This window comes from Tyto alba, unplaced genomic scaffold, assembly GCF_018691265.1.
Source record: "Tyto alba isolate M040663 unplaced genomic scaffold, T.alba_DEE_v4.0 Super-Scaffold_2, whole genome shotgun sequence".
NCBI classification, from domain to species: Eukaryota; Metazoa; Chordata; class Aves; order Strigiformes; family Tytonidae; genus Tyto; species Tyto alba.
In genome coordinates this window covers 46732589-46755657 of record NW_024881282.1, presented here as the reverse complement: position 1 = coordinate 46755657, position 23069 = coordinate 46732589, and the positions used below count along the sequence as shown (strand labels likewise).

General features: G+C 40.4%; 1 protein-coding gene across 4 annotated transcripts in view; it reads right to left on the bottom strand.

Annotated features, from left to right (window-relative positions):
* Nucleotides 1-22718, bottom strand: part of PAWR (pro-apoptotic WT1 regulator) — an 81545-nt gene extending 58827 nt beyond the window's left edge. The window contains exons 1-2 of one of the 4 annotated variants that reach the window (XM_042793298.1): nt 22478-22718; nt 21000-21655 (exon numbers count right to left, since the gene is read on the bottom strand). In XM_042793298.1, coding sequence (XP_042649232.1) covers nt 21000-21497 — 498 coding nt within the window. In that variant the 5' untranslated portion in view covers nt 21498-21655; nt 22478-22718. Of the gene's footprint in view, nt 1-20999; nt 21656-21832; nt 21888-21936; nt 22086-22477 lie in introns of those variants that run through there. The other 3 variants (XM_042793300.1, XM_042793301.1, XM_042793299.1) reach the window with 3 other exon arrangements.
* Nucleotides 22719-23069: the final 351 nt, after the last annotated feature.

The window sequence follows — 23069 nt, the reverse complement described above, 5'->3', positions numbered from 1 at the left end:
TAAAACAAAATTGGTAAAGCCTGTCTTGGGAATTAAGGCTGCCTTCAAATTAAGCTCAAGTAAAAAAAAGCACACAGCTCACTGTATTCTAATTTTATTCAGGTCTCAAAAACAAACTGAACTTCACCTTCCTAGCAGACATTAACTTCTGGAAGCAACATGCCCATTTCTGTTACAGTACTCTACCAATAGGTACAACACAGTGATTTCCAGTGTGTAAGCCTCACAACACCTTTCTCTCTTGCCATTTACTATTAAGGGACTTTTTATGGGGACTAACCAAGCAGCTGTCAAGTGTCTGAAGTGGGTAACCAGCCAATGACAATTCCCTCTGCCTCATTATAGGTTCACTTAAGTGTCTTGTAGAATGAACTAAAGCTTAAAAAAAAAAATTGTCTAAAAGGTCTCCACTTTGCTTTGTAGTTCTCCTTCCAAATACACACAGGTGAATAGGAATTCTTCCTTCTGGTTATCTTTTGTCCAGGTTTTGGTGCTGTTGCATAAGTCACTCCAACAGAAGCAAGCTTAAATGTAACATGACTGTGTAGACTGAATTCCTGACAAGTTCTTGTTGGATCATCTGATGACAGTAGACATCTAGCCATATTTCAGCAAAAACTGACTCAGCCATAGTGCTATCTTCAAGTCCAGTATTCCCTAAAAATCAAGGGATTCAATCCCACTGCTGTGTATAAAACATTCTGACCAATAGGTGAATTGTTTAGAGGACAGGATTATGTTCTGAATAATAAAAAGAGCCTTCTGGAGATAAACGGCTCTTAATAAAGCTCTTAAAAATAAATCCACCTTTTAAGGACGGTTCCATCTTTTGAAGAGGATTCGTCTTGAAAGTAAAAAGTACTCATCTATAAACTCATTAAATTATAAGCAGCAAATGCATTTAAGCAGAAAATAAGCACATACTTGAAAAGCTTCCCAATTAAAAAAAAAAAAAAACAAAAACAAACTAAACATCCATGATTACACTTCCACCTATTTATATTGTAAACTTTCAGATGTGTGAAAACATTTGAGCAAAAGTAACAGCAGCAACAACAACAAAAAAAAAAAGCAAACAGAAGCAAATGTTGTCCAAAACCAAACCATTTCACAACTAATAAACTGATTTTTAATTTAAAAGCAAAATCCACACACTTTTTCATCCCAACACTACCAGTTCTGTGATCCCTTGGAACACACTGTCTGTTCTGGGTGAAATGTATTTATATATCTCCAAAATAGCCCCCTCCCTCTTGCTACATTCCCTTCTCCCCCTTCCTCACAGTTTCAACTAATACTTTGACATTACTGGCCTCACTAAACTCAATCCTGCAAATTCCTGACATTCATGTCTTCTTAATCTGAAACGTAACTTGAGGAGATGGTTAACATTTGACCTTTGCTCTACCTCAGACATACCTGGAGACAAAAAAAAAAAGTCCAAGGCATGCAGTATGCATTCACAGTCTGAAAGGATGTTTTATTTTAAAGTTCCTAGCGCACAGTCTTTAAAATAACCAACCCATTAAAACTTCAAAAGGTAATTTAATAAAAATTCCCCTACAAGCATAGTTTTGCATAAACATTAGAAGTTCATACTAAGAACGAAGATCTAAAGCAATAAATAAATCCCTAGAAGTATACACCCAAGAGTCATGGTGAATTTAAGAATTAAATGGCTACCACACTAATGAAAACAGTCAGTCTCATTTAATTAAATTGGACACTATGGAAGAGAATGAACAACAATAAATCATACATTGATTACAGAAGTAGACATGGTACCTAACAGGCTATTAAAAAAATTAGCCAGAAACAAATTACTAAGACAAATGGAGGATGAGGTTAGGAGACAAATCGGAACCAAAAAAACAAGCTACTTCTGGAAAAAAGCAACAACAACAAAAAAATCACCTATCTGCTAGCTCTAAATGAAGCCCAGCAAGGACTCAAATACAGTTCCCTCTGTCCTTTTCCTTCCCCTTTAAGAAATAAGTTTTAAAACTGAATCTTAAAAATTACTCCAGCTTTTTATCCACCTTCCTACTTTCATTACACATACACAAAAAGAATAAGGACTTTAGAAGCTTTCTAGCTGCACTTTACATGGGTTACTCTCTTTGTTACCTTCAGTAAGTGGGGGTTTTTGTTGTTCTATTTTGGGAAAAAGATTTACTACAAATTAAATCCTCTCAATGATCAATAAGAAATATTGGACTGATACGACATATTTTTACCTCAAATGGACTTTTTCAGGCATATAGGCTTCACATCCTTTCTCCTTTTAATTACTAGTGCATACTACTGCCAGTTATCTGTCAGTGCCAAAATTTTGAGGGAAGAAAGGAAAGAAAGGGTTGGAATACCAGGGATGAACATGATTGTTTAATGAGCCAGTGTCTCTTTGCTAGGAGACAGTCCCCATTTGCTGTTATCTCTATCAGCTTCAGGCATTTTGTTTGTCATACAGTTAAGGCATGACTGAACATGCCATTTTGAGATTGTTCTTGTTAAATAAAACCTGCAGCTACAGTTGATTAAGGGAATGTCCTCTCACAGATATGATGACACAACACCTAAAATTTTAATCAAATACTTAAAAGTAAAAAGTGAAAAACAAGGTGAATAATTTTGTTTTCAAGAAATTTTCACTTTCACTTACAACTGCATTTCTCAAGTGAACCTCTACCAGCAGCTGCTAACTCATGAAAACACTGACTAGAAAGTCTGTAATATTCTCACAGCAAAATACTTTAAGGTATAGATTTCCATAACTACAAGCCAAGTAAACTGCAAAAACTTTGTTTCCAAACAAACTTCCTCTACATGTAAAGAAAGGAGCAGACAGAACATACTATTTAAAGTAGTCTTTGGAAGGGCTGCCTTTCACACAGAAAATGTGCCCTTCCTTGTACCCGTAGCCCATTCAAAGCCAAGACCCTCCAAATCAAACCAGCTGTACTGATTTTGGTTCAAGCCTAGATGCAGAGCTGCTCTCAGAGTCAGGTGGCTATCTCCATGCACAAATATCTGTGACCCACCACTGAATTCTTTAAGCTTATCTGTTCAGGCTGCTTCCCACCTCACCCAGTCCACTCTTGCACATCCCATTCAGCATATTCAGTTCCCCATGCCAGCACCAGTCCCTCCAAGCTCACTTCTTAAACCCAGTCACCTATTAAGTTCATAGCATGTTGGCTTAACAACAGTTCATACACCTGAAGAGAGCTAGAATAGTACGGTCCAGGCTAGACTCCAGATCTCAGGCAGCATCTGTTATAAACATCCTCAATGGCAACTTCTTTATGGCGGAACACAAGCTCTCCCTTCTATGCAATGTGTATGGTCGTGTCCAGATGCAAAATTAGCCTTTCCTTCAGCAACATCCAAATGAAAGCAAATAACCAACAGGTATTTTGAGCTTTAATCAACTAGAAGATCCCAGTATGACATTTGAGTACTGATTTAAATTTAAAAAGGAGAAATGCCAGTCTTCCCTATGAATGCAAGGCTAATTAGCAAATCCATTTCATGATTCCCCTGTCAAACTCCTCTCATATTTCATTAGTCTGACTACTTTTGTGTCTAAAAACTACCTGGTTTTTTAGAATGTAATGGTAATGTTCACGTTTTAAATTTATCATTTCAATACTAATATCGGCAATAACTAAGCTGTACTTAGAAACAAAAGGAAAATATTTTCATTTATTTCTCAAACTTTTCTTTAAGCACAAATCCTAACGGTAAAAAAATATAGTCTCCTTCCCACACTACACTGTTATATTTTAGGAGATTTGTTAATGATTTATTAGTGCAGCTTCCTAATAAACAGCGTCCAAGTGGAAGAATCATGCCTGAACAAGAGAGAAATCTGAGCTCTGAAAGTTGGATAAAAGCAAATGATAATGGAAAAAATGCCACTTAGAACTGTGAAAAAAGTATTTTACAGTCCCTACTTTGCTTTTGCTTATCAGTAACTTTTGATATGGACAACTACTGGTCCAGCAACAGATCCTGCTTCATATGGTCCCTCCGAACTTCAACCAGAGTCCTGTTAGTCTGAAATAATGACTCTGGCAAACCAACCAAAAAAAAAAAGTCTCTTTACCTTTTGTTTCAGAATTAGATCACTACACTAAACTATTCATTATGTAAATAGTATCAGTTCAATTTCTCAAATACGTGATGGAATTAAGAGGTACATTTTAAATTGTACATTTTAAATACTGGTTCATATAAGCGTAACCAAGCTAATTCTCACATTTTAGCTTGGATTCTTATACATTTATATGAACTAACATTTGTTCACCTGTGTTTTAAGAATGCCTGGAACATGCTTTCCATTTCAGAATCTATAATTTAAAAAAACTGTATACACAACTTACTGGAATACACTTCTTTTTCTCCCTTCTCACACTCAAATTCTGTTGTTCTACTTTCTCTTTGACATGTGTTCACCTATTTTTCCAATACAAATTTTGTCTGTCACACACTTTTTCTGGAAGTGTTTTGGAAAGTTAGGGGACAATCTAATCCTTCAGTCACAGATTTAAAGCACTAAACACTTACTGTAACTCAGCCTGTTTTTTTTAGAGTTTTCTTCAAAAAAGTTTCTCTCAGTCTTAAAACTATGAAGAAACCCAAAAGTCACTATAAACACAATCTCATATGCAAGTACGAGCACTGGATACATCATGCATTCAACAGACAAAAAAGAGCAAAAGAAAATGAAGATAAAAATAAACCAACGGATGATACAAAAGAAAATCATATAGAAAACATTATCAAAAAAATAAGTTTTCTTCACATTAGGTTGTTGACTAAAGTTCTGATGTTCTAGTAGCAAATGGAATTTAGTACATTCTAATCTTCTATTTCTTCACTTTATTTACTCTGGTAAATAAGGTATAATGATCAATGATGGCAGTAATGAAGCCAAAATCATGAGCTTGGGCATCTGAACATTTGGTAGCTTTTAGTTTGCTTGTTAATAAAACCTATTACAACTGAGGCTGACATTACTCAGATAAATAATCCATTCTTATACGTCTGTTTAGTGAGCTGCTTATTTATCACATTCATCCATCTCTACAGATGCAGTCCTAACTGAGAAGACAATCCAGAAAACCCTCTCTGATAAATAATGTCTGTAGTTAGCTATCATTCCTTATCATCTGCTTTTTAAATATCAGGACATTTGTGATCTTTGTCAAAGTTCTGTAATGTATTAAGGGATAGCCACATCTTGAATTTATCCTTCAATTTAGCCTTTTCTGTTATTTACAACTTCAGCAATTTTTCTTTTTCTTTTACTGAAAAACCCAAACAAATTTAAAGAATGTTTTTACAGGCATATTTTAAAGGGACAGAAACACATTTTCAGCTCTATCTTTACCATTCCATTCTGCTAAAGTGGTACAAAATTATCCTTTGTACCACCACTGCTTCCAAACTAAGGTCCGTGACAGACAGACCTCGGGTACACGAATCAACGCAAAATCTGCACTGATAGCTGTACTTACGCAACGCAGTGGCAAGTCCACTAAACACTCCTGGAAGTGGGAAGCAACACTGACATCCAAAGGTCTGAGAGTCAGGTTGAACATCACTGCATGGCACTTGCACACCCACATTTCCCAGTACTTCTAGATGGAGCCAGGTTAGATCAGCGTGATCTATTAACCACAAGTTCAGCAGTGCACAAGCACCATCATGGTGCTCCCAAATCGACCCAAGTGGGATCTCAAAGTAGAACCACAACAATCCTCAACATAAACTAATAAACTGTACCAGCTTAAAGTAAGCTGTAAGGATGTCAACGCTCATAATGAAATAGATAACTGATAGCTTACAATGTAGACAATTCAGGCTTCAGATCTCAGTTTCCAGTCTCTCTGAGCCAGCTAGCAGTAAGTGCTGAAAGCTTCAGAATATATAAACACACAAACAACCTCCAAATCTTTCTAAATAAACAAAACACAAAAACAATTTAGGAAGAATCAAAAAGAGAAGCAGAAAGACAGCTGGGAATATCTCATGCGAGCATAAATACCTAAGTAAACCCACTTCTAATTTCTCAGTTTGAATCTCAAACATTCTAGCATCTTATAAAAAATGTAACATGCTATGAGAAGTGGTTTCTTGTGTTGAGCTGCTTAGCAACACCTGCGTTCAAGTAGCCTCCAGCTAAGTTTGACAAAAACTGATCTGACATCTGACAAGCCCATTTTTTTTTTAATTGGAAGTTAGAAGCAAACCCACAAAATGGGATTATATTAAAACACCCATTTATGTTTTAGACTAAAGACGACTGTCAGATAATGGGATGTTCCTCAGTTTCTGCCTCGGGCTAAAAATAACTCTACATTTTGCTGTAAAAGTAAACTGCCTGAGGCGTCTTTATTTCATGCAAGATAATTACAACGCACATCTTCAACAGGATAACAAGATATCTTTAGGTGTCCTCACTATACAAGTTTTCTTAACTTTTAGTTTCTTTCCCTTTTCACATGGAATTACCTTTAGGGTTTCTATATTTTTCTAGTCACTGGAGTTCATTAAGAAGTGTTAAGGAGACTGTCCTTTTTCACTTCTTTCAATTAGTAACAAATCAAGAGAGTAGAGAAATAGGCTGAACAGGAAATTTTTCACAGATGTGTTAGGACCAACTGAATTCCAGCTATGCCATTATTTAGAAGTGTCTGAATGCAGGCCCCTAAGTATTTGACTGTCAAGTGCAGGCACCTCATTTAATTTGGAAGTATGCTCAAAGTGCCCAATTCCAATATACTTCACTAGAATGCTTTATGAGAGTACTAGCACACCAAATACATGGTACTTACTTAAACATTCAGCTGAAGATTTCCAAATCTGAAAAATTACCACATTTCCAAGTTTACCTGAGTATTTAATACCTTTGTGAAAGAAATGTGACTTCTTTGAGAAAGAATTGTTTGATTAATGCAACATCCTCATGGTCAGACTTCCAGCAACACTTTGCCATTGCCCACTGCAGTACAAACTTCCCCAACATCCAGGTTGGTAACATTCTTTAATGTATGACTGCATGCAGTTCCTATAATTTTTTTTTTCCTCCCCAAAACAGAAGCCTACAATTTGGTATGCTCAAACATCATGAACAAAAATGATAAATCTGTAAACTAATAATGTAAGCTCCAAACATATCCTTTAGTCTCTTCTCAGCATACTACAGCTGAAATAAATCTAATTAAAAAAAAAAAAAAAAAAAAGAGTTTTTTTGACATCAAATACTAGTGTTTCACTTTTTTTTTTTTTTTAAGGACAACCCCAAAGGACTGCTCTGCAAAATTTCTCTGTACATTGAGTTTTTAAATAATTCAGCATGTCTCAGCATTTTACAGATGTTTGCAGCTTTTGTCTAATTGAAATGAGTGTTCTACAATTATCCTTTGAAGCACAACATTACACACACCAAAAAAATTAATTCTTTCATCTTGGAGTTAGTACATTAATTTAAACACCACTTTTTCATATAAGGATCTGAGAGCTTTTATAGGAAGGAAAAAAATGGTAACGCTAAACATGGCATTGTAACAGACAGAAGTTAAGCCAATCATTTAGTGGAGATCTTGAACACAATTTGCTACAGGACCAAGCACTTCCAGGTTCAACTCCACCTCCCACATTCCAAAATACCCAGAGCTTCACTCAAAACAGACTTCACAGAAAACTTTCAACATAAGTACATAACAAGTTACATGTCTATTTACATAAAAGCCTACAATACTGGAAAAAAAAAGAGAAAGATAAGGTTTTGACTTTTTGTTCTAGAGGCAACTCTAGCAGCTACCAGCTTCAGGAAAAATTACTAATCATTAAATGGTACCTCTGAAAAGATAATAGTTACTAAACCAGTCTGAAGAACAAAGCAAACGTACAGGGAATCTTTGCTTGGTTCCAGGTTATACATGCCAAAACTGTGTTTCTATATTCTAAAGAATATGTGCCATATAGCATAAGATGAGAAGAGTTAATTGGTTAACTAAGGTCTTAGTAAGTACTAAGTACTGCTGTATGACTAGTGATCAATGTGACTTTTGATTTTTGGCTTGTTGAAAACATGAAAAATGAAGTCATTATACTATTTCAGATTGGATTTAGTCTACAAAAATGAATAAACCACATCAGCACAAGTAAAAAAATACATCTCAATTTGTTATTAACACTCTGGGACATAGACTACCAGCACAACTGCTGCCAAACTCTTAAAATACTTTTAAAAACTAAGGCTGATAAGGCACTGGCATAGATCTGGCTTGGCAAAGTATTGTTTAATTGATCAATAATAATAATTAATAATTTATAGTTTAACTTGCAAAGACAAAACACTGGGTTTATGGAAGAAATTTCAATTATACCTCATATCATTAACTGGTCTGCTCATTGCACCTTGGAAGCATTATTCCACTTAAATTAGTTCTAAGAGCTCTGAGAGCAGAATAAGAGTTCTTAGAGCTCTTTCTAAATGGCTACTCACAGTACATTGTTGTTTTAAGCGTTTTTTTGAAGTAAGGTTTGTTTAATAATCTGCTTCAGGGTACCAGAACATCGATTAGCTCCTAAACTTTCCAATCTTTCATAAGCTCGTAAGATCTTGGAAGAATATATTTATTTTTAAAATTCAGGAAAAATATATCAAATTGAAAAACTTCATATTCCTGGCAAGAAAAATAAATGTTCTTTAAAAAGAAAAAAAAAAAAAAAAAAAAAAAAAAAGGCAGAGTGGGAGAGCTGTTTTGTAAAATTAAAAAGGCATAACATTTTCCTGCTTGTTAATCTAAAAAAAGACCTTAACATGAAAATAGGTACTGAAACACTGAAGAGGATGAAAAAAACTGTAAATAATTAATTTCTCATTTGCTACCATCTAATTTAGCATTCAGTATTAAAAACTTCTCTAACCTTTCCATTTATAAAAGATGTCAGTCAGCTTAATTTCCTTTAGTGCTGCTGGCTTGAAAGAGAAGGTAAAACAAGAGAAAAAGTACTACATAAACAATTAAGAAACTATTTTAAATCAATGATGCATTCAAGAATGAATATAGCATTTGTTTATTTTGCCACCACTTCAATCCTTAAGAGCTAGCTTCTTATTTAGCCTTTATCCACATACAATTTGTAAACTCAGTCTCTACAATTCACAATTTCTACATAAAAACAGAAAAAAAAAATCAACATGAATCAGCAGTGATCAAGTAATTTTCCCCTTTCCCTCCTCAGAACCAAATATAGAAATGAAAAGATATACAGGAACAATAAATATCAACATTTTTAAGCTCAAGACAACTGTTTATCTGGTACAGCCTGGATACTTCTAGATGTTATAGCACACAGGTTTCTTATCTGAATTACTGAACGAGTAAGAGATTGGCTTTTGATAACTAAAGAGGACATTACAGAAGAGCAGGTTTTATAAAATAACTTGCTGGTTTGCACTGAACAACTACATGTGGTTGATCCAGATAATATGATATTTATGTTTCCACTCTAAAGGTCTTTAACAAGATACTTATTTCAAAAGTCTGCCCTTATTACAAATTCTGGTAAACTAAAAGGAGCTGGTTAGTCAGGTCACCTGAACTTGGCTGCAGAATACTCGTACGATGAGGATCCAGAACTTCTCCTTCAAAGTGGTACAACAGTCAGGGCCTGCATCTCAAACAAAACAGAACACCGTGCAAAAAATTTCTACACTTATCTGGATGTACAACCTACTTCCAAAAGCAGAAGTTTACAAGAAAACATGTGGTGGATGTGAACCTATCAGCACAAAAGGCTCATCTTCAGGTACCGTTCCACAGCGGCTTACACCAAGGTTAAGATCAGATGAACCATCTTCCTCAACAGATGAGTCACAAAAATCTAAAAGTTCAAGTACTTGCGGGTCTGTAAGGGACAGCAGTAGATCGATGGCTATAAACAAGAACAAGAGAACAGACCAGAGATCCCAGCAAACGTAACAAAATTACATTAGAAAATGCGTCATAACCGTTACGATAGCCCTGCTCTAGAATAACTAGGGAATAGGGATCGTGACATGAGGCTAACAGATACCACACTGGGTTTTTGGAGAGAAGAGGAGGAAGTAATCATCATTAAAATGTGGCTCATCATATATAAGGGTTCTTAGAAATGTGGACCTCATTGCCGAATGGTTTTTTGTATGCTAACAGTTTACACAGGTTCAAGGGGAGACTGAACAAGTACTTGGCAGACAGAAATTACAATTAATTTATCTATTTAGTAATCTTCATCTCACACTGCAAGCCTTCAAGATGAAAACTGCCCAAGAGGTTAGAAAACTAATTCACAGGAAATACCTGATAAGATTTCTACATTCTTTTTCCTTACTGTGTATCTGTTTATGGCCATTGTAGGAACAGGACACTGAGCTATGTGGCTCTTTAGCCTGACCCATTGTAAACAGTCTTATTTTCTTACGGTGCAGAGAGAGGAAAAATTAAGCTAAAATTTTACAAAGCAATTAAATGCACCTTATGTGCATACAGTGGGAAGAGATTGGTCTGGATGACCGCAGGTTTCAGTTGAACTCCCATGTTCCTACAAACACTAAGCTGCATATTGTATGGAAAATAATGCATAATATATGCATCAGTAACTACAGCAGACAAGTAGGGCATGCACAGGTTTCTATGACTTATAAAAAGAATTAGCAGGGTCAGAAAGCACTGAGAGGAGGAACGGTGAAAGAGGAGACATTCCAACTGCTGCTCTCTTGGTTTCTGCCTACCACTCCGGTCAGCAATGTATTTGGCTTAGACACCATATAAACAGACAAACAGCAGTTATTCCACAACACTTTTTCCATATCAGAGTGCTGCATGCATTTTGCCCAACTATCCTGCCTCTGTGCCTCAAATCTCATTATAGCAGCTCTTATTTCTGCTGAGTAAAGCATGCCTAGGTTGTTGCTCTGCCAAAAAAACAAAAGCATCTTTTTTTCCAGTTGTCCCAGGCAGCCACCGAGTATAGAGCCAGGCTCTTTGCAGCAGTGCATGGCAGGAGACAACAGACATACATTTAAAGGAGAGAGGTTCTGACTAGAAGAAGGAAAATCACTTTCATCATGGGGACAGTTGAGCACTGGAAGGGTTGCCCAAAGAGGCTCTGCTGTCTTCATCCATGGAGGTTCTCAATACCAGACTGGATTAAGCCTTGAACAACCAGGTTGGATTAAAGATGTCCTGAGGTTCCCTCCAACCTTAATTACACTTAGATTCAACGTCTACACACAGAAAGCACTCAGTGCTGCCCCAGACAGTGCTGCTACAAGTCTCTCTAGAACTAGAAAGTCTCTTAGAGGTTCAAACCATTAGTTACCTATATAGGCTTCAGACCAAGAAAATTAATGTTATCTCACTGTTGATGAAGTACTGCGTGACACACTGTAAGAAGCCCGTGCCTAGCACATCATTTTGTTTTGTATTTTTGTCTGATGGTGGGTGAGAATTGAGAGTTAACATAGGTATAATCTGCAGTTGAGATGGTGTAATTTTGTTTCTCTGAAGGTTTTTTGTTTGTTTGGTATGTTTTGGGTTGGTTTTTAAGCTTACCTTCACCCAGGATGATGTTCTCTTATTAGGCACCAAACCTGGCTACATCTACGATGGCATGTGATTATTACATGGTAAGACTATACCATAGAGTTGAATATGACATTTGCAGGCCTGGAGTAAGAGACCTAAATGTTCCATCCAGTCCTTCCTAGCAACATGCAAGCAGATCGAATACAGTAAAATCCTGAAATAAAACATCAGGGTTGTGGTTTTTATTCTAATTTCACATGACCTTACAAAGCACAGGAAATAGTCATCCACCTACGGTCTTTCAATTGGAAAGTCTTTAAATATACACCACTCCAACTCAAAAAAAAAAAAGTATCAGAGAAGAACATTTGTAAATTTCCCTATATGTAATGAATGCAAACCAGATAAAGATAGTTTTAAGAAGTCAATACAAACTTGTGTGGAAGTGAACACTTAACAGTGACCTTTCCAGAAGTCCCCTGTACACTTCCAGCTACAGGAGTATTTAGAGAACAGCTATGCTCTAGAGATTCAATGAAGTAAGAAACATGAGAAATTTGTGCCAATATTTTGCATATCAATTCATATTATCATATTTAATTTATAGCTGGGGTGGGATTTGTTTAAACCTTCCACTGTGAAAAGGAATCTACGTGCCACCAGCTTAGTGGGATATACAGAAACTACACTTTTGACACAGGATTTTTTTTTTTTTTTTTTTTGCAGTGGCACAGAAAGATCTGCTCAAACTCAGTTGCCATCAGAGATGCATGAACAGTCAAATTGAATAAAGCAAAACTGAAATAAGATAAAGTGTAGTCAAGAGTTGGATGGTTTTTAGGGGGATGGTTTTTTGCTTCTCTTGCATAGGAGGTGGAAGGTTATGCTATTTTGGGAGGTTTTGTGGTTTGGTTGGGATTTTTTTTTTAACTTGGTTCTTTTGAAAGTAACACATCTGGGATATAGTACATTTAAAGCACAAACAGGCTGCTGGAGAGCTGTAATGCAAGTCTGGAGACATTATGAAATAATTCACAGGACTTCTGGTGGTTTATGAATGACTGCAGAAATTAATCCATTCATGATTTTAACTCTCCTGTATCCTCAGAGAAAGTTATACATGTGGAACTCAGCAGGTAAGGGTTGTAGTTTTTCCCAGTTTTTGTAATTAATAATTTTAAAAGGTAGTTCTCACATATAAAAAAATACCATTATCAAGACATAAATCACAAACAAACCACACCCCCCGGTCTAGACAGAAATCTACTCTTTTTATTAAAAATGCCCTCCTCCCCCTTTTTTGATGGGAGTATTCTTCAGCCTACTGCACTTACAGTAGAAAAATAAAAAAATAATTACAGACCGATTTACTTTGAGCTCTGGAAATTCAGAACTAGAATCAGCACAGTTTCACTGGAAACTGTCAAACCAAAGTCAAACTGAGAAAGTCTAAAATGTGTACAGACTATAATTTGTTCCGGTACAGAAACAAACACAGAAGTCTGATTTTCTCTTGAAATATTTTTTGTATTTCATAATTTATTCTAATGATCTCCTTCCTGATGAGTTCAATAAATGAGTCTCTCAGTAATTAGTTCTGAATATTCAAGTTTGGGATGAATCAGGATCCCCAAAGTCATGAAAGCATTTGAAGACATGACAATTTCAAATGTTGAGGTTTTAGAAGCAGCAGCTTTGGAGTGCTTCTCCATTTATTCTTTCATTCTTTTCAACCTTCAGGGTGTACTCATTAAGTTATTATTTCCTCCACAGCTGTGAATATTAGAGCTTACTTTTGAAAACACTATTACAAATATCTGAGACTGCTATTTAATCCTATTACTTTCAGAAGGCAGATCTAAATAAGTGTTACAAGAGAAGACAAAGCAAAGGTGGATTCAACTGGAGAATGAAGCCAAAGCACCAATTCATCATTTAGAGTAGTTTCATTAAATTTGTGTCCTGGTTTGGGCCCAAACCAGGACAATTTGTATAACATTTTAGAGGTTTATAATATTGTTTAAATATCAAATAGTTAAATATCAAAATACATCAAGTTCTCCACAGAAAATCTATTTCGGTATTACTCTTCTGAAGTATTAATAGCTTCATCTACCCGAGACACCACAACAGAGCAACAAGATGGACTGACCTTTTGCCATCTTTCAAACCACTTACTCTTTTGTCTTGCTGCCTTTGAAAAAGCAAAAGTTTTCCAGCACTTCCACTACCAAAAAGAAACTAGAAAACCCTCAACAATTTCTCTCACATAGACAGTTTTAAAAATTCAGCTGTACTGGTGTACACAGCTCTCATAGAAGAGTTTTCTGCACCAGCAATTCCAGAAATTTAGGAAATTTTCCTTCAAGGATGAAGAAGGCCCTTTGATTTGGTCTCCCTATAGTATCCTTAAAGCCAAACTGGTTAAATATGGCCCACAGAAGTGTACTATTAAGTGGTAGAATACTGGCTGCGTTTTCAGGCTTAAAAAGGTTGAAATCAATATTACAAAGTTCCGCTGGCAGCCAGGTAAGTGACATCCCTCAGGGGCTGATACTAGTGCCAGTAATATGCAACACTTTTACTGACAACCCGAACAGTGGGATGGAAGGTACTCTAAGCAAGTTTGTGGCTGACCCCGAACTGGTAGGGACTGGTTAAGAGGCTGGAAGACAGAGCTGCTGTTTAGATCAGCCTCCATAGGCTCAATATATTCAAAACATTACTAGGCAAGACCCTAAGCAACCTGATCAAAACTGGCCCCACTTCGAGCAGAGGAGTGGACCAGACAGCTTTTTCAGAGATTCCTTCCGATCTGTATTGCCGTTATGATTCTGTGCCTATTACAGTGTAATGCATTATACACCAACGCTGAAAAACCTTTAGCACCCAGCTTAAACCTGTGAACAGATGCAGAGCAGGTCATCCATACCTGTCTCTTTGTGAGGAAGTTTCAGCTACCGTATAACTTCATCATATTATTATTCATAATTAGGGTAAGAGTTTAAATCTCTTGAAATTAACTTGAAGTTATTATTTTCACATGTATATGTCTGAGCTACTAGTTTCAAATAGCCAAAGCAGCAGAAGTCTTTCTGATTTGTAGGAAACCAACCACCTATCATTTAAGCGAAGAATTTCCAACCTGAGGATCCCACTGAGGCAGTTTTATAAAATAATTAAATATTTTCAGATCAATTACTCGTTACAGTCAAGCTACACACAAATTTTGAAAAAAAGTGTCAGATAAGTAATTTTTAGCAATACTCAGCAGTACGTTCACTTCAGTGAAATAACTGGTTGTATCAACACTTCTCTTCCTGTGCTCTTCAATGAGACTGAAGTCACCTCACTTCCACTGGAAGGAAAGACGCTTCATCTGTTTATTTCAGGGTAAAAGTAGACAAATGTACTGCGGACAGGTTATTTCTACTCTTTAGCCTAACACTTTTTTTTTTTTTTCCAGGTTGTCTTGTCTTTTAAGTAGCTTTTAGGAATAAACAGCAATGAGAAACACAACAGTGTTTCAGTCTTAAGTACTAGAGAAATAGCCTAGAAAGGACACAAAGAAATATTTATCTTCAACCAACAAACATCTACATTTATTTAGGGTTACTGGCTACATGACAGACTGGTAAGAAGAAGCAGTAACTGGCAGGGCTGAACACTAACAAGCTTTCAACCACCAATTACAACCTAAACTAAATAGTTTTCTTACTTGCTGTAGAAGTCAGTACTCAACAAAAGAGGAAATACTTTACTTACATTGCATTTCTTTTCCACCTAGTAACTGTATCATTTCAGATGATTCACCCCAAAAACAGGAGAGTGAAAAAAAAAAAACAACCATACAATGTTTCCCAATTACACCTAACTATTAAGTGATCACTTTAAAAACCAACCTTCCCAAAATTGCACTTAAGAGATAAATACAAAGTGAAAAGAATTAGAGGGGAAATTAACGGCTTCTGATACTTTTCCATCACTCTCCTTCCCACTCCAGTAGGAATGAGTGTTCGAATTAAAAAGAACTAAGTATATTAAAGAATAAGTACTTTCTGTTAAGAGTCCTATGAATTCCAGCTGTACGCATACTGGTCTACAATCTGTTTCTCTATAAAAACAGCCTTATTAAATTCAGCAAGAAGTTATCTGTATCACCTCTTGAAGAGAAATTACACAACTTCCATGTATCTTTTCCAGTGGAAAACTATTACACTGGCCAGCCTTATTCCAAAACAGTGTTATCTTAGAACACAGAGATCCCAGGCTTGAAAGATACACATGCAGTAATTCAGAAGGTGCTACAAGGATTCTGGAATTTAAAAGTTTTCAGACTACAAAGTTTATTATGCAATTTATTTGACCAAGTAACTTTCCTTACCTAGCTAAGTGTCAGGACATTAAAGTATACTCTTAAACCAAAAAAAAAAAAAAAAAAACCAAAAAAAAAATAAGGGGGGAATATAAACTTATCATATGCTAAAAAGGACGGAAAGAAAAAAGAATATGCCCTTTGAACAGGTATTGCCTGGAGGCTTGGTCAAAATCAGAATTCACAAAGGCATCAATAGCAAGATTGAAAGACAAGACTGGATGTAAACAATCACAATACAATCCTTTTATCAGAATCTGAAAAGGCTGGTATTGCTTTTGTCACCCTGCCACATCTGAAGGAAGAACCATAATTGGAACCATAATAAGGTGAATGTGTTCACTAGACAAAGCAAGCAGGAGGATGGCCTAACATATCATTAATGATCATCCAGGTCAAATAAGCATATTTCAGACTTCTGTCATAACGCTAATATCTCTGCATGGATGGTAAGGGTATCAGTGGTCAGAAATAGGGTTTTTCTCCAGTACTCTGAACAAACACTTATTAAGACATTCCCCCCCACCCCAACATATGCAAAAGCAGCAAGTTGTCTTACAAGAAAATGCACAAAGATGTTAGACAATGCAAAGACACTACCTCATTAATATGAAAAGATGGCTAGAACTGCTCTTTCATTTAATTTAATCCTTAGGAAGGGAATCGCTAAGAAAGACACTGCTGAAGGCAAACTTCTGGTCAAAGAGTCCAACCACTAATAAAGGATTCCACTCCTCTCTCTAGTTTCCAGCCATTCAGAGAAGGACTTCAGTTCCTTTACAAGGTACCTAGCAATTGCTATGCTTGACACATTTGGCATTTAAATTTTCCTTAAGTCTTTCCAACTGGAATGCAGCAACTTTTCTGTCAGTCTACACAACTCAGTATGCTGGACTACTCTAGTAGTAGGAACTCCTTCTTTCCCCAAAGAAAGAGCTCACTGCTTTCTTCTTGCTTGTAACACCATCGTTCGGTATGACACCTACCAAGCACCACATACGTGGTGCCTTCTAGAGGCAGCCAGACTCCTGGTAGCAAGCCAACAGCATGGTTTCAATAAGTCATACCCTGATTGCTGTTAAGAAGACATGAGATGAACACAGACTGGCTGAATACCCTATGCAGATTCCACATTTGAATCACTTCTACTCTATTGGTATCTCCAATATTTCTCACTAATGGGTCAGGAGACTGTTGTGTCTTGAATCTGGCAGCTTCACGTGCAAAATACACAAATCCAAGTTCTTTACACCTTTTTAAATCATTCATCACCCTGTTATTAACAGAACACTTTTAAATTCAGATGACTTCCATCTGGTCAGCCGAAAATGTAAACTTTGTCTATAAGCACACAGTAAATAAAACCCATCTATCTAGCTGTCCTTCCTAGATGGACCAAGATTTTGATTAATATATACACCTTTTTTTTTAAAAAAGGTAACCACAAAATCAGTTATTCTCCTGGTTGGGGTTCAGAAAAAAAAAAAAACTTACCCACAGAGCTATGCCAGCAGAATCCTCCAGTGTAAACAGTTACAAAAGTAAAGCTGCACTTTCACCTGTGTAGCTTGTTTTGCTTGGAGCAGGACAGAAGAATAACTACAACAATACAAAACATAACTCTCATCCTATATGAGAGTCCTCACAAAGCACTGTCAGCGTAGCATAACGGGAACTCTATGTGTTCCTTGGATAGATACTACCACGGCTGTAAATGAGAAAAATCTTAGAAGTATAAACTTAGCACCTGCATCAAGTGAGTATCTACAAACTGAGAAACACCTTCTAACATAGCTAAAAATGGTTATAAAGCTTAATATTTAAAAAGGGAAACCTACGTAATGGTAATTACATACAATTTAGTTAGCTTTCACAACCTGAAGAACTGTTACGAGGCAACAAAACCCAAATCCCACAGCACTTAATACTTAGAGTGAAATCAACTTTCAAGATTCAACAAGCTATCGAGAAACTACTTTACAACCACTGAAATGGAAAAAAGCTACAAGTATTTCAGAAGCCATTTTCAAAAGCCACCATTACTTAGATAAGCACTAGTGCTGAGAAGATAAAAACCTGCCTTTACTTCTATCACAACAGCCTCTAAATATAAAGTGTCGTCACTACTCCCAACCTGTCACCATCTGTTTTCACAGCTTCCCCTGTGGTTTCTGTCCTCCACCAACTTCAATACAAAATACATTTAAGACACAGAGATGTTTTAAGAGCTAGCTCTATTACCTTCCTATAGAACAGAAGACAAATTAAACATTAATGAATAACGATCTGCTAACATTTTTCATGACTATTTCAAGATAACTGAAACAACACAAACTTTTACTTTCCTTATTTCACCACCCTTCATACCATTAAATTCTCTAGCTGCATCTAACTGAAATTTGATCCTACTTCTTTGGGATAAAAAACAGGCTTTGTATTCCATTTTGGGCAGAGCAGCTTCTAGGCACTATGTATCTCCTTTGAGTACACTCTGTTGACAGTTGCCCATTTTAATTTCAGAGTATCAGAATCATCTCCTCTTATCACTGTTTCCCACCAGTGTCATGCTGATAATAAAAGGATGATGGTTTAACATAAGATGGCAACTCCATTCTACAGAAAGACTATTTTCTTGTAAAATAAGACCATAAAACACCCACTAAAGCTCTAAAACAACATCTCCTGAAAAGTAATTTTAAAACATACACCACACAGAGCTACAAGTGCTCAGTGGTTACATTCAGTGTGTACTACTACCAAGTCATTATGTATAGCATGGTAAAGCCTAGCATCTAATGAGAAAAACAGCAAGAAACTGGTGTGTTGTTGGTTTTGAACTTGATTATTCCAACAAGTCATCATCTACAGCGCAGCCTGCTTTCATCCAAGAACTTCAGCCAACCATGTTGAATCAGTGCTTTAAAATACTTTCTCATGAATAAATAGACATATGAAAGACAGTACAAGCAAATACTCTGCAAAGCATTCATTGGTAAGTAGTTACTCACACTGGACACTGATTTTGAAGTTGTCCACCATCAGGAATGATCTAGTGTTCCCTAGTTAAATAAATCTTAGGAATGCATGTGGTAATGATTAAAAAGATTTAAGAAATGTGCAATACTGAGAAGAGATAGCTCAAGCATATGCCAGTCAGAAATGCAGCACTCACTACTAGCAAGTTTCCCCAGTAATACCTTGCTCAACAGGTATCTATGTTTATTAAAATTTGGCCCTGAAAATGTGATGGAACGCTTAACTGCTAGTTAGTAATTAGTATACAAGGAGTCTCCAAGCAGCACCAACACACAGTGACAGACAGCAAAGTTACTAGGCCCTCAGAAACCTGGGAACAGGTGAGAACTTGCTTCTCAATGCCTAAATGTGTTAACCTTAATAATAAAAACCACCCTTAACAATGCAGCAGGAACTACAGTAGCGAATTCACACTTTAAGATTCTAATGGCTTCTGAGCAGGGAATGTTTTCCTGGAAAGCAAAGCATATTTTGAGCAATACTTAAACAAAATAAACAAACAAAAACCCCAACCACCACCAAATGCACCAAACCAGCAAACCCCAAACCACACCACCCAAAAACCACCAAAAGAACACTAGTTCAGAAAACTTGTTCAAAGAACTAGGACACTAGTCTCAAAGAGCAAAAAGAAACCTGCCACCCCAAAACAATCAAAGACAATGATTGGAAAGGGGGTACACAGAAGAGGCCCCTAAAACATGACATTGCACAATGCCTGTGAAGAACCATTAACTGAGCTAGGACTAGTTTACTTAGGGAAATAAAGATACGGCATTTTAAGAGTTCCTACAGAAGCACGAGGGGCAGGTATTTAGGGGGCTTTGTATAAAACAAACTAACCACAGTCTAGGAAGCTTGAACATTCTGAAACCAGAGAATTAAAGAACTCACTTGTGTTCTTCATTTTCCAAAGCAAGAATATTGGAAGACCTATGCCAAAACACTTCACCTCAAACTGAAGACTATGCAAGTAATTAGTCTCAAAAAACACAATTATAAAGATTTCTACTGTTCCTAAAACTCATTCCTCACCTTCAAACACTTTCTTGCATGAAAGTGTCTGTTCTGAAAGTGCCTAGGATGTCACAAAAAAAGGCATTAGTGACTTCAGGTACGGAAAACATGGTTTCATCTTCTCCTGATGCTTTAGAAACAAAGATCTTACTTCCTAGTGTTTTATTAATAATCTCTGTTAACCAAAAGAAGAACTGCAATTTTTTTCTACAGTGATGGTGGTCATCAGTATTAGAGCAAAACTGTAGACTAAAATCCAGCTTTGTTCAAAGTTTCCTGCGGCCTTTGTTATTATGTGCAAAAAAAAAAAAAAAGCTAAAAGCTAAAGACTTAGTTATCATTCTTCTGAATTCCTCTAGGAGTATTATAAATCAATGCCAGACTTTTATACTAGTAGCAAACCACAGAGGACAGTGGTGTTGGCTGATAAAAATATCTTCCTCTGCTTTCAAAAAAATGCTCTTTAAACCACTACATTTTTTCCAGTGCAGGGAATTCTTCTGGGTTCCAAACTGAATAATATTTACACCTGAACATCTATTCAGAACTGGTAAATAAGTTTTCTTTCATCACTATTGTTTTGATCGTGCTTCAACAGGCACGTGTCTCGGTGCGACCATCCGAAAGCCCTGGAACTTACCCTCTGCCAACAGGACGGCATCGTAAAGAAGCCACAGGTCGCGACAGGTCTTACTTATTCAGAATAAACGGCACCTCGTCCGTTTGGATGCCGTGCTGCAAAGATCACGGCGTGTCCCCCCCCGGCTGCGCGCAAGCCTTCGCGCTTCTCCCCGCGGTGGCGGGAGAAAGCCCCAGCGCCGCCGCCGCCGCCCCCCCCCCGCGCGAAGCCCACGCGTGGCCGAGTCGCGCCCAGGGCGAAGAGGCGGGCCGAGCCCCCCCCGGCCTCACCGGTGGCTGTGCCGGGGCGGCCGCCCACCCCGCACGTCCCCCCCCTCATGCCTCCTCTCCCCCCGGGCTCTCACCTCCGCGGCCGGGATGTTCACCACACCTGTCGACCTCCTCTTCTCCCTCAGCTTCCTCTTCTCGATCTGCCCCTTCCCCTTCCTGGCGCTGGGGCCCGAGCTCTTTCCCTTGGCGGCCAGCTTCTCCTCGCCCTCGGGGGAGCCCGGCGCGGCGGCGGGAGGAGGCTTGGCGGCAGGCTCGGCCCCCCGGCCCCCGGCGAGGGCCGGCGGCGGCTCTTTGGCGGGGGCGGCCCGGCCCAAGGCGGCGGCGGCGAGGCCGAGGCAGTTGGCGGCCCCGCCGGCGGAGGGCGCCGGGGGGGCGGCGGGGCCGCCGGGGGGCAGGTTGTTGTTCAGCTCGGCGGCGGAGGCGGCCCCCCCGGGGGGCCTGGCCTCCCCCGCGGCGGCCACCCCCGAGGCTGGAGGCGCCTGCTTCGCCCGCATCTTCTCCCGCTTCGCTTTCCACTCCTCCAGAAAGTCCGTGGTGCTGCCCCCGGCGCTGCGGTAGCCGCCGGTCGCCATGTTCCCCGGCGGGCTGGACGGCGAGAGAGCCCCACCGAGCACCTCCGCCGCCGCCCGCCCCGAGGCGGCTCTGCTGCCGCCCGGAGAGGAGAGGTCCCGGCGGGGCGGGCGGGAGAGACGGGGGCGGGGAGAGAGAGACTCGGAGAAGCGCAAACACCCTGGAGAGAAACAAAAGGGGAGATGTGAGAACCGTCCCGCCGCCTTCCCCCGGGAAGCCCCAGCCCCTGGGGACCGGGTCTCCATCACCGCCCGCCCTCACATCCCGGGCTCCAGCGGACTCGCCGGGGCTCCCCTCGCCGTCCCGGGGTGCTCGCCTCCCCCACGCAGCCACCCACCCGCCCGCCGTGGCCACGACGCCCGCGAAGCGCCGTCCCTCGCCCCCGGGGCTGGAGCGTGTGGCACCGTCCCGTCCCCCCCCCCCCCCCCGACGCCCGCTTGCCTGCCGGGGGACCGTGTTCCCGCGCGGGGCGGGGCGGAGGCGGCCGGCGCTCACCTCCCGCCCGGCGGGGCCGCGGCTCGGGCGCTCCCCAGCCCCGGCGGCACCAGGTGAGCGGCACCGCCTCCCGCCGTCCCGGAAGGAGCGGCACGGCCCCGAGCCTTCCCCAGCTCCCCCCCCCCCGCCCTTCCCTCCCTCCCCTTTCCCCATCGCGGCGCGGACAGAGCCGAAGCCAGGGCGGAAACAGCCGAGGTGGCCTCAACAATGGGGTGAGGGCGGGGAGGCCCCGCCCGGCCCCCGGTGCGCTGCGCGCCGCGACCTGACCGCGCCGGCTGCGGCCGCCCCCGCCACCTGCCCCGGCGCTCTCCGGGGGCTGAGGAGCCTGAGCGGATCGCCGCCCACAGCCGCCCGCCCGCCCTCCCGCTTCACGGGCGGCGGCTGCCAGAGCCCAGCCGCGAAGGGCCGGGGGACGCGGGCCGGTGTCGTTCCTCGCCCCCCCCCCCCCCCCCCCCGCCCCTCACGGCCCGCCAGACCCGCTCCGCACCTGCCGGCAAGCCTCCGGTGAGCGGGGCGGAGGGGCCCGCCGGCACACCCCGGCCTGGGGCCGCCGAACCGCGGAGCAGGTGCCCCGGGGACCGGCCCTTCGGCGGCCGTCGCCAGCGGCAAGGCGAGAAACGGCGCGTAACGCCCGGCTCGGCCAGCCGCCGGCTCCGGCTGTCATCAGGGAAACGGCGCGCCGGTTTGGCCTGAAGGCGTGGCGACAGCTGTCGGTGCGCGGTGGGAAGAGCCTGAAGTTAATTGCTCCTGCAACAATTAAGTAACTTCCTCTCGTCCGCGCCGCTGGTGGGCAGAGCGGAGTTGGTGCGCGGGGCTCGGTCCCGCAGGCGGGAGGCTGGGGGAGAGCCTGGGCTTTCGTGGTGCTACGAGAAAGGGGGGGGTCCAGGGGATCCCGCCAGTCGCGCTGCAAAGGCTTGGGAGATGTCTCGTTGATAAATAATGCCGCCTTCAGTGGGGAAGCCTAACTGGGTTAAATATTAGGAAAAAGGCATGTGCAGGGAGTGTGATGGGGCAACGCAGTGTCCGTTCAACAGTTTGTGCAGGTGATGGAATGCCTAAACCCCCCACGGAAAGCTCAG